The 12,703-nt window shown below is 43.1% G+C and overlaps 1 protein-coding gene across 1 annotated transcript in view; it reads right to left on the reverse strand.

Moving 5' to 3' along the window:
* Positions 1-551: 551 nt before the first annotated feature.
* WASHC1 (WASH complex subunit 1) overlaps positions 552-12,703 on the reverse strand; it is a 56,856-nt gene continuing 44,704 nt past the window's right edge. Inside the window, exons 6-11 of the mRNA XM_026719608.2 lie at positions 11,050-11,185; positions 9,253-9,457; positions 6,477-6,632; positions 4,974-5,132; positions 3,136-3,204; positions 552-1,311 (exon numbers count right to left, since the gene is read on the reverse strand). Coding sequence (XP_026575393.2) covers positions 1,160-1,311; positions 3,136-3,204; positions 4,974-5,132; positions 6,477-6,632; positions 9,253-9,457; positions 11,050-11,185 — 877 coding nt within the window. The 3' untranslated portion in view covers positions 552-1,159. The remainder of the gene's footprint in view (positions 1,312-3,135; positions 3,205-4,973; positions 5,133-6,476; positions 6,633-9,252; positions 9,458-11,049; positions 11,186-12,703) is intronic.

The raw sequence follows: 12,703 nt of genomic DNA on the forward strand, positions 1-12,703 counted from the left end.
CCTCTGAAACATTTCCACCGACGGGCAAAGATAGCCCAGAACAACTGAACTGCTTAGTCCAAGTAGTCCTTGACTTACAACAGTTCATTTAGTGACTGTTTGGTTACAACGGCACTGCAAAAAGAGACTTGGGACCGTTTTTCACACTTTCGCACCATTGCAACTTCCCCAAGATCACGTGATCAAAATTAAGACGCTTGGCAACTGACTCATATTTAGGACGGTTGCAGTTTTCCCGGGGTCACGTGACCTTCTTTGCGGCCTTCTGACAAGCAAAATCATCGGGGAAGGCAGATTCGTTTTACAACCGTGTTACTAACTTAACAACTGCAGGGATTCACTTAACGGTGGCCAGAAAGGTCATAACGTGGAGCAAAATTCACTTAGGAAATGTTACACTTAGCAACATCAATTTTAGGCTCAATTGTGGTCGTTAATTAAGCTGAGGACGACTTGTATTGTCTTAACACACTGAGTTTCCATCCTGATGCTGCAAACAAATACCGCCTCCCACAACAAGAATTTGAAAGTAAGACAACTGGACAAGGAAGGTAAAGCAAAGTGCGCCTTTTTGTGAAAGAGGTTAATATATTTTCCTATATGCAAGCTAATAATGCACCACCCTCCATTCCAGTTTTGTCCCTTGAAAAGGGTTCTTATTGCACACGGATGTGAAAATGGGCTTCTTTCAGGTTTCCGTTTAGGGCATTCAAAGCAAATAGTAGAGTAAAATGCTACTTTGTATATAATAATTGCACCAAACAGCCAAATGCCCTTCTTTACAGAGCTGAAAGGGGGTATGAGTGTTGAAAGAAAACAGAAGCCGTTCTCAGCAGTGGCTGGGTACCCTCTGAAACCTTCCAGTTCCCAGCAACTGAGTCTTGCTACAGATGCCAAATGGCCAAACGTTTTCACGTTCCACCACGGAGGCTCTTTCTAAGATGGAAATTCGCTCTCATCCTTGAAGACAAATGGCCCGGTGCAGATTCTTCTGTGTGCGTAATTATATTCTTGTTGCTGTTCTGGATTGAATGGCAAGATGGCACCATCCACTGTAGTAAGTACTCCAAAAAAAAAAAAAAAAAAAGATGGACATGTCAAATAACAAGATGCGCCTCTGTCAAAGCCTCCATATATTGCCTTCCTTCTGAAGTGCCATCTAGGAAGCCCAGTCGTCTTCATCCTCTTCCCCAGGTGGCTGTTGTGGGGGTGGCAGGGGTGGAATGGTGTCTGAGATGCGGCCAAAGGCACCAGCTGGAACATTGGGCGCATTGCTGTCTCCACCAGCGGCTGGCCCTTTGCCTGAAATGCCTGCGGGAGAGGGAAGAAAAAGTAGAATGTGGCACCAAGAGATCCGGCACTTCCTCAAATGTCCAGCCCGGCCATCTAAGTGACAAAGATGGGGAAGTGCTGGCCCGGCAAGGAGAACCGAGACAAAGAGAAGCAAGTTTCTTAATTTACTCAGAATTTTTCGCAAAGAATTGCAAAGAAAACTCAAAGTAAGATGTAAAAGCTGCTAAGGAGGAGACTCCTACCTAGAGCACACATGGAAGCTTAAGTGCAGTGCTTTAAATCTAAAACTCACAAAGTCAGTTCCAGAGTCGGTTTGAGTATACACACCACATCTATCAATGCTTCCTTAAAGAAACTGCATTTCTCCCCCTTGGGTTACTATGATAGGTATATGGAAAATTAGTTGGAATTTAAAAAGTGCCAACAATGTACCATACCCACTACAAAGTACCTTGTAGTTTGTCACTGCCTGCTTAACTAATGTCTACTTTCCTGGGATTGTGGGGCACAGAAGGAGGGCATTAGCACAGTGGTCCCCAACCTTTTTTGTGCCACGGTCCGGTACCAGCATCACAAAATGATCCGCGGCCCAGTATCGGCATCAGCATGCATGACAAGGCAAGGTGAGCCGAGCGACTGGCCAGCCAGGCGTCCCCCGCTTCTCCCCGCCACCTTCAACTCCTCCTTTGTACCTTTGTCGATGGGCTTCGCTTTGGGACAGCTTCCGGACGGTCACTTGGCTCGCCTTGCCTTGGGTGCTGAAAGAATCCTAGTGCCTTAGTTTCGTTCGAAGCCCCCCAACCCCCTCGATGAAACTAAGGCGCGAGGATTCCTTCAGGACCCAAACAGCGCTTTCCAACCGGAAAAGCTCACCCGGAAGCACTTTCTTGTCAAACAAGATGGCGGTGCCCAACAAACCGGCGGCCCGGTAGGAAATGTTCCACGGCCCGGTACTGGTCCGCGGCCCGGTGGTTGGGGACCCCTGCATTAGCAGGTACAGGCCTGTGTTTATTCTGAAATACCTTTCTGACTTTGGATTCAAAGTGGTGGATGTTCCTAGAAAAATCACAAGCCTATTGCAAATCCTGTGAAATAACAGTTCACCAAATCTGGATAGCCACGGGGGGCTCTGCATTAGATTATCTCATACTTAGGCTAAAACCTGGATCAGATTTGCTTCGCCTGATGGCTTCATCTTAGCCAAAATGAAAGTGATGGGCTTGATGCTCTCTGCCAGGGGTGCCAAACTGGTGGCCTGTGGGATGGATGCGTGATGCACAGGCCGCACAGCACCCCAGCATGGCGAGTTTGACACCCGTGCTCTATGCAAACCAAACCTTTCAGCCTTCCCTGCGCAGAATTGATCTGTCGCTGCTATTTCTTCTTGATAGCATTGTTCCCCTAACTAGGAGAAGCAGATCAAGTAAATAGCTAGATACACAACCACACAATATGATAAACTTTTAAAATGTTAGTGGTTTGATTTGTGTTTGGTTATATATGTTACAGTTTGTTAATTCAGCCCACTTATTTAATTAAGGACTTAAATGGCAAACCTAGAAAATGGGTTGATTCAGTAAGAAGTATGTTCCCTGAATGGGATTTATTAACCTTTTTTTCTGAGTGGAGCTCAGAATGGTTTTGATTGTTCTATCTTGTTCCTATTCTTGCCTCTCTGTCTCAAACACTGGTGGTTTTTAATTTTAGAAACAATCATAAGAAATTCATAACTTAGCTTTTAATCCTAGTTACAGTGAAAAGAAAACTTTTGTTTTCTGCTGATAGGAAATCTTAGCTTTGTTCGCTGCACCACTGGGGAGAAACCGCAACAAGCTTCTTTACCTTTGCGCCGGAGGACCAGTTTGTTAAAAAGATCTGACATCAGATCTCCGCCTTGCCCAGTAGCTCCCACTGGAGGAAACACAAAAGGAGAAATCAAACACTGAAGATAGCAAACAGGAGAAAATCAGGAATATGCTGGCAAATAGGATGGATGAATAGTTTTGGATGAAGTCTTCACATAGGATTGTTATCCCAATCTATTCAGCTACACTGGGGAAAAAATATCATAGGCATTCTCATAAAATACAGTACTTTCTTGGCGGATGCTCTCCATCATCTCTAGACCAATGATCATTACATTGATTTAATCATTTTACCCAAGGTTGCAGAAACAAACTGCAAAGGAGAATGTACGTGCTGGGATGGATGTGATGCTTTTTGCTATTGGTTTCATCATTACATTCGAGTTTTAAAAAGCTTAATACCCAATATGAGAGCCATCATTACCCTCATGCGGTGAGATTATTCTCTAGTGGTTTGGTAGAAGTGCAGAGAAAACTGGAGACTGCCATACAGAAGGGTTATCCGACTGGATCCAACCTTGGCAGCTTTAAGACTTGTGGACTTCAACTCCCAGAATTCTGGGAGTTGAGGTCCACAAGTCATAAAGTTGCCAAGGTTGGAGACCCCTGGTCCATGAATCCAGAGAAGGCATCTTACATCTTTTCAGTGGATGCAGGGCACCTGGCTGCAAATAGTGCTGCAAACAGTGGTGTGCTACCTATCACAATAGAGACCCAGGGTACAAAGGGTACCAATTGGGCATACATTTCACAATTATACTAACTAGACTTGAACCTTTGGCATAATAGTTTCTCCCTGTCTGATTTGGTCTTGAAGGATGAGCATGCCAGAGTCCCATTGACTTAAGTCTACGGACTAACTGCCTTTTCTGCCACAGGGCCTGCCTTAGGAACAATCTCCCTCTGGAGAGTAGGATTGCCCCGATCCTGCTGACTTTTTAGTAAGGCTCTAAAAACCCGAGCCTAAGGCTCCTGAGTATGTGAAGGGACCAGTCTTCTTTCTCAGTTTGTTGACGTGTTATTTCCTATGCATTTCAAATGTGCATTTATGGTTGTAATTGTTTTTATTTTTATTGAGAAGGTTTGTTACCCAGAGTCATTTGTCACTTACTGAAATGGGTGGCTAAACAAATGTGTTAAACATTTTATTAAATAAATAAAATTCATTAAGTGGATAAAAATAAATAAAAAAGTAAACAGATGTTCAGGTGGAGCCAAGGAAATCGAAGACTATGCTATTAAAAAACGAAAAAGCCAACTTGCATTTTCAAGAAGCAGCTCTTTTCATACAGCTTTCCTGCTTCTCGATATTACCACATTTGCTAAATTTATTTTTCCTAAGAAAAGTGGGTTTGGGACAGAAACTAGTAAATATCACTATTTAGATAGGAGTCTTATGCAAATAAATAACTAAAATCCCCTTGAACTTGGCATTTGGACATCCATCTTTATTTTATGTTAGTTTGGTCTAGATTGACCGAAAATATTTGTTGTTGTCTCTCAGAATGAACCATGTTTGGTGTAGCGATCAAGGGGTGTAGAAGCATGGCGCTCAAGGTATTGTCCAGACTCTGGCATCCATCATCTCTGATTGAGGAAGGAACTGAAGGGAATTAAGGGTCCAATAACCCCCTTGAAGGCAACACATTTCTCTGCCATATAGTAATGTATTCTAATAGTCAAAAATACATAATGCATAATATTAACTACCATTCAGATATCTGATAGATGCTTCAAAGTTTGATTCACCCTGATGGCGTAAAGCATGCAGTCAGATTGAAGTACAGGAAGGTGCCTAGGGTAGAAGGAGTGTACCTTGCTCCTTCTCTTTCTGCTTTTTCTTTTCTAGTTTCCTCTCTTTGACACTACGGAGCTTGGCCTTCCCAATGCCACCAGCTTGGCGGATGGATTCCAGAAGAGTGGCCCGGCCACTTGATGGATTCACAACTTCTTTTGGTGCTCCTTGAACAGCAGCTGCAGAAAAGTAAATTCATTGCAATGCTGTTAGGCTACTGACAGAAGATGCCTCCCCTCCCCCCAAAAATCTGCTGTTTTGCATTAAGAACTTTATAGTTTGATTCTGTGAGACTCAGCTTTTATCAAACCATTGTCTATTTTCTCAAGATTGTTTTTTCTTGAGTATTTTAGTTGGTTTCTAATGTATGCTCTGGGAAAATGGGATTTTCCACACAAAATATAACATTCACTAATACTAATGTCGGAAGCTCTTCCAAAGTGAAAGGATTTGCTGGTGACATCACGGCTGCCCGGGGGACACCTGGTTGAGGGCTCCTGTCATGTCCACATGAGATTGCCCACTGACGTGATACCCATTTCTCTACTTGAGTTGCCCTTTCAAACTGCTGGGTTGGCAGGAGCTGGAAACATGTGATGAGAACTCACCCTGTCCTGCAGCAGCAATAGGTCTCGAACACGAGCTGCTGATTGTCAGCCCAGCGTTCTAACCTTGTGAGCCACCCCACCCCACCATAATGTTCACTTCTGAGACAGAAGAATTCTCAGGAATTCAATCCTGTATCTGCAGCGACGTTCTCCATGTTAGTATCCTCTATATCTGTGGGACCTTTAGCTTTCATAATTAACAGCCAACATAATTATTAGCAATTGTTCCTGGGGATGTCGGATCAACATTTGGAAGGCGTAAAAGTTTTGGGAAGGCTACACTAGTGCTTATTAGTTCTGATAGCAGAATGGAACCTGCATATTCTGATGCCTTAAATGTCTCTAGTCCATCAAGTATCAGATAGAAAGACAAGGAGATGCGTATACACCTTGTGATTTTTTTTTAGCTAGCCGCAGCTGTCTATACAAGAAAGAGAAGCTACTTTAGAGGGAACCTGATCTATTGCAAAAATTTCCACCTTTTTAGCGCTGTTTCCAGGAAAGGGAGGCTACCTGGCTTTCACTGCAGCTAACAAAACCTGATATAATGTGCTAATTAGGGGTTAGCCAGGAATCAAAAAGCTATTGGTTTGAATCTCAGTCTTTCACACTGCTCCAACTTTTCCACCACTCACAATATAATAGGAAATCAATATCAGTGATTTCTCTTATAGAATGATTGTAAGTTTAGTCAACTAGATCAATCCTGTATCTGCAGCATTTTGAACATTTGCAAGGTAGTAACTGTTCTACAGTTACTGATCAAAACTATTGAACAAAATCACACAGCCAGTTCTTCTATTTTCCAGGGCATGTAGGCTTCACTGAGATAAATATGCTGCATATGATAGCTGGCTGCTATCTCAATAATAGCATTAAGTGAGTGGCTTCCCAACTTTAATCCTCCAGTCTTACCAGATGGCATGGCATTGCTTCTGTCTTCCCTCGTTTGAGATTCAGAAGGAGGTGGCGCTTGTGGAAGAGGAGGGGGAGGTGGGATATGAACAGGAATTTCAGGGGGAGGGGGTGGAGGGGGAGGGGGAGGAGGGGGAGGTCCCCCCTCTTGAAGATCTAAAACAATAGAAGAAGGGACACAAATTAGTATTCACGTATACCGTGGAAATGCTCTGCCGATCTCTAGCGATCTGCTCGACTGTTTTAGAGTTTCGTTCCTCGAGTTTCAAAACTGCATTATTTCCAATTTGTACCTTCATGCTTTCGAAGGGGACGTACCCTTTTGAACATCAAAAAGTGAAGAGAGTAGCCCTGGGTGGTTAATCACCACGGGGCTTATTGGCACACTCCTCTGGAAGTTTACCTGTTGCGCTAAACCACCACAAATTTGATTTACCTTAACATGAAGTGTAACTCTAGGCAACCTGGTCTGTAAATCAGTTTATTGCCTAAGTGAATTTGTAGGCCAGAAGTACTGCAGTACACCGACATCCTTGAAAGAGCAGAAAATCAACTAACTAAGAAGCGACACAACACAGCCGGGGGGGCCTTTTAGGCTGTTGAGTTCAACCCCATGCTCAGTACAGAAATCCAGATTAAAGCATTTGTACTAGTTGGCTGACCAGCTTCTGGTTCAACACGTTCAGTTAACCATCTCCCTCAATAACTTGTTCTGCTGTCAGACTTACTTCTTATGATTAGGTAGCTTTTCCAAGCATTCAGCTAAAATTGTCTTCCTGTCATTTACAGATTATTATTTTCTGTCTTGTAGGATGATAGATAGTGACTGTTTTTCTCTGCAACACTCCCTTCTGATATTCAGTTGTCTTGATTTGGAGCTAAACAATCAATCTCAATCTTTTTGGGTGCGGCTTGGTTTTCAGTGTTAAAACCTGTTGCTTTATCATCTTGGGGGGAAAAGTTTGAATCCTGAAAGACTGGAGCTCTGAACTTGAGGCAGCATTCATAGATGACCGAAGCATACCGGAATAGAACTATTACTTTCTTTGATTTGGAGAGTGAACCACTATTAATACAATACAAGAGCACACAATAGATACAAACTCAAGGTAAACCGCACCAAACTCGACTGCAGGAAATATGACTTCAGCAACAGAGTGATCAATGTCTGGAATACTCTACCTGACTCTGTGGTTTCTTCTCCAAACCCCCAAAACTTTTAACCTTAGGCTATCTACTATTGACCTCACCCCTCTCCTAAGAGGTCTGTAGGGGGCGTGCATAAGTGCACCAACGTGCCTACCGTCCCTGTCCTATTGTTTATTTTTATTTTTCTTATATGTATCCATTTCATGTATTCATAACTATGTTTTTATACTTATACCTGTTATCTTATAATTGCTTGACAAAATAAATAAATAAAATAAATAAATACAACCAAAAACTGTGTTTTCTTTTCTTTTTTGGTAGCAACATCAAACTACAGATACACTCATACAAATCAAGGAAATGACTTGGTTCTTCCATAAGCAAATAGTTTTATAGTTTCATAAACCAATAATAGTGGTTTATTGTCTGCCAGCTAGATGAATCTCACTGCTTCCTAAGCTACAATAAAAACAAGAAGGATTACTGTCTTCTCCGTGCTATTATTTGCAGATGTTCGCACGGAGCATAAAGGAAAGTAAGCGATACCTAGGGTCTTATTATTTAAGCTAGTGTCAAGAAAGCCAAGAAACATAGACTTAAAACGGATTAATAGTTTGCCAATATGCTAGATCAGGGGTGGGGAAACTATGACCCCTTTATGACTTGTAGACGTCAACTCCCAGAATTCCCGAGCCAGCTGGGAGTTGAAGTCCACAAGTCATAAGGGGGGCATAGTTCCCCACCTCTGTGCTAGATGATGAAAAGCACAAGGATTCTTAAGCCAAAAAGGGAATAAAAAGATCAAAACATCTCCCCACCAGCAATCAGTACCCAACTGAACATACAGTAACTCCAAGATAGACATCAGGCCAACAATCAAGTAAATAATACCCCAATCAAGGAACTGTCAAACAAGTCAACAGTAAATCAAAGAAGCTCTAAGACCACCTTAGGCCAAGCCACTAGAACAGAGCTCTTCAAACTTGGCAACTTTAAGACTTGTGGACTTCAACTCCCAGAATTCCCCAGCCAGCTGTGCCAAAGTTGCCAAGCCACTAGAACAGAGCTCTTCAAACTTGGCAACTTTAAGACTTGTGGACTTCAACTCCCAGAATTCCCCAGCCAGCTGTGCCAAAGTTGCCAAGCCACTAGAACAGAGCTCTTCAAACTTGGCAACTTTAAGACTTGTGGACTTCAACTCCCAGAATTCTCCAGCCAGCACAGCTGGCTGGAGAATTCTGGGAGTTGAAGTCCCAAGTCTTAAAGTTGCCAAGTTTGGGACCCATGCACTAGAATATAAACTGAGAGCAAATCTCACTCCTTATTAGCATTGATGATGTCACCTAGTTTGGATAATGAAACATCTTCAAGAAAACAAAGAGCCCCGAGGATTTCTTGATTCTTACTGATTACGTGAAGGTTGTTTTTCAGGTGCAAATGCAGGTAACAAGGGCTTGTTTCCCCAAGACTTACAGAGTCTCCTTGAGTAGAGCATCCAGATGGGATGAAGGCAGGAGTCAGGGCAGGGTGTAACATCTGGGCCACTGGGAAGAACTGCCTCATGTGACCATTTGCTTCCACCCGGCTCTGCTTTCTTTCTATTGGGCCCTTAAGGAGGAATTAGTACCTGGTCGGAAGACCTCTGTGGGTTCGGTGCTGAAGGTGGGCAGCTCGGGTATAGCAACCCCAGGAGCAGACGGTGCAATGCCAGGGCCAAGGTCAGCGCTATACATGAGGTCTGCAGCAATGCCAGGCAAGTCGGGCAGATAGGATGGCACGTCTATCTCGGGTACTTGCCCTAGGTCTGGTACATAGAAGTAATTTTCAGCCACCTGAAAAACAGGCACAAAATGAGAAACCTCCAGAAAACCCTTTCTGAACTCTTCTGCTTCCACAATTAGTGGGTTTTTATATATATATATAAAAAAACAGTATAACAAACATTATCAATGGAGACCCAGTAGAGCAAGTGGCCAGTTTTAAGTTTCCGGGTGTTACCCTAAAAGAGGACCTGACCTGGGGTGCCCACATTACAGCCCTAGTCAAAAGGGCCCAGCAGAGATTATACTACCTGAGGCTTCTCAGAAAACAACAACTGAATGAGAAACTGCTGGTGACCTACTACCGCTGCACCACAGAGAGCATTTTAACGTACTGCACCTCTGCATGGTTTGTCAATTGCACAGTGGCAAATAGGACAGCACTCCAGAGGGTAAACCTCATTGCCCAGAGGATCATGGGTTGCCCTCTCCCCTCTTTGGAAGAGCTTTATAGCTCCTTCTGCCTTAAGAAAGTTCAAAACATTCTCCAAGATCCATCTCATCCTAGGCACCCTTTTTTTGAACTATTACCATCTGGCAGACGGTACAGAATAATAAAAACAAGGACAAATAGGCTGAAAAACAGCTTCTATCCCAGGGCAGTAGCTCTTCTGAATTCTGCTGTATAGTGCAGTGTTGATACAGTGTCAGGGGTTTTCGTTCAATGTGTGGAGAGTGAAGGATGTGTGTTTGTGTTTATTTTCATGGTCGTGGTCATGATGTGCACTGAAGATGGTGTTTGATTTTGTTGTACAAGGTGCAATGACAATAAAGTAAACTAAATTAAACTCTGCAAAAATTTTAAATGTGTATGCTAGCTAGAATCCTTATTGTACAGGTAGTCCTCAATTTACCACCATTCAAAACTACAACAGCATTGAAAAAAGTGACTTACAACCAATCCTTGCACTTATGACTATTGCAGCATCCCCGTGGTCAGCTGATTAAAATTTGGGAGCTTGGTAACCAGCATGCATGTAGGATGATTGCAGCATCCTGGGTTCATGTGATCATCATTTGCAACCTTCCTAGCTAGCTTCTGGCAAGCAAAGTCAACGGGGGAAGCCAAATTTGCTTAACTTCCACGTGATTCACTTAACAACTGCAATGATTAACTTAAGCACCATAGCAAAAAGGTTGTAAAATCAGGCATGAATCACTTAAGAACCATCTTGCTTACCAATGGAAATTTTGCTCCCAGTTGTGCTAGTAAGCTGAAGACTACCGTGCCTATAAATTTGTAACTCAGGGTTGATATGAAAGGTCCTTGGTGCCCTCCAAGTTTGGTTGCTTTCTTGAAGTCATTTCACTACCCTCAACACTGATGACGTTACCTAGTTTGTTTAATGAAACGTCTGCAAGAAAACAACCAAGCTCTGAAAGCACCAAGGACGCTTCACTACTGTACCTGTATTCCCAGTGTGCTCAGAGGATCCTCCTACTTCGAAATCAAAAGTAGGCTTATTGCAAATCATGTGGGCTATTGAAAAAAAAAAAAATGCGAGTGTTTTGCCAAGGTATGTTCGCCATCAATCGCTGTGGATTTTAGCAAGTGAGAAGCACGGGAATTTTTCTTCTCCTCCCATCCTGATTAAGTAGCTCACCAGCTGATCAATTTGCCCCCTCTTGGTGATAGACAGAGGGGCGTCAAAAAGCTTTTCTTCCCCCTCTGACTCCAGAGCCACATGGGTCTTGGTTACTGCGCCAGCCAAAGGATCGAGAAAGACGTATTTCTTATACCTGGGGAAGAACAGAGGAAGAAAAGGAAAAGTCAGTCTCGTCTGTTTATTACAAAGAGAACAAAGCAAAGACGCTCAGGCAGGGAAAATGTATTTTCCTACATTATCAGGGTCTTTTTTGTACAGTCACTCCAGTGAAATACAGTGCTGGAATAACTTTCTGCCCACGGAGATTTCCAGGCACCAAACAGAGGTCGATCCCAGCCCAAGTCTGCCCTGATAGATCATGGGTTGTTGTTTTTTTAACCATAAAAACATGGGAGGAATCCAAAGGATTTTAAAAATCCTGCAGAAGCAGACTTCTCAGTGCTCGGTGCTTGTTCTGCAAAGCTTTTTTTTTTTTTTTTAACATTTACTTTGCTCGTGTGTTTTGAGACTGTCATACGCATTTTAATAAAGAAAAACTGAAGTTGACAGTTTATCCAAGGGACCAAGGCAGAGGCACAAGCCTAAAATCTAGTTCACATTTAATTAGTTATATCACCGGGGTTTGTAGAGAAGGGGGCAAAAGCAATATTTTGAGAACGCTACAAAATTAAAGAGGGATTTGCAAGAGTGGGGATAAACTTATCAACCTGTCAGTTTCTCCTCCACTTAATGTAATCAGTCCTGCATCAGCTCTGACTTGCCTCCTTTTCTGCCACCTAAGATTGGATGGCTTCCTCGTGTGCATCTATTATTTCATAAACATGATTTTGTTTAATACTAGCCAAAATAGTCACAGGAAAGTGCAATAAAAAAAAGGAGAAATGGGGCTGGAGAAAAAAGAGGGACAAAGCAGAGAGGCATCAACAGGATTTAAGGCTTATGCTGAGAAATAAGGATGAGGACTGGAAACTTGACTGGAAACTTGGCTTCAAACTGTTAAAGCCGAGGAAGACTGGGAAATGCTTTAAATTAACATGGGTGTCATACTCCCGTCGTCATGGCGGTGTCACATGACATATTGGGACTTTTTTCCCTTTGCTAAACCGGGCATGGGCGCGGCCAGCGCGTGACGCATCCAGCATGCAGGCTGGGTGTTTGACAGCCCTGCTTTAAAACAATATCACACCACCTATTTGGTCACTCAGGGCTAACGCAGAAATAAGCATCGGCATCAAAAATGGGTTGAGGACCACAGTCCTGGGACCGTCTTACCCTTTTATCAGTTGAGGGGTGTTCTTGAGGCTATTTCTTATTTTAGGCCCGCTAATCTTATCTGAAGGCTTAAGGCACTTTACAGGTAGTCCTCATCTTACGACCACAGTTGAGCCGAACATTTCTGTTGCTAAGGGAGACTGTTGTTAAGTGGGATTTGCCCCATTTTACGACCTTCCTTGCCACAGTTGTTAAGTGGATTTCTGCGGTTGTTAATTTAGTAACCCAGGTTGTTAAGTGAACCTGGCTTTGTTCTTCAGAAGGTCGCAAAAGGGGATCACAGGACCCCGGAATACTGCAACGGTCATCAATAGGAACCAGATGCCAAGGGTCCAAAGGTTGATTCATGTGTGTCAACTGTGCCTCCATTCAGAGTCCA

Source organism: Pseudonaja textilis, chromosome 5, assembly GCF_049901715.1.
Source record: "Pseudonaja textilis isolate UNSWEBS1 chromosome 5, rPseTex1.2, whole genome shotgun sequence".
In the NCBI taxonomy this organism is placed as follows: domain Eukaryota; kingdom Metazoa; phylum Chordata; class Lepidosauria; order Squamata; family Elapidae; genus Pseudonaja; species Pseudonaja textilis.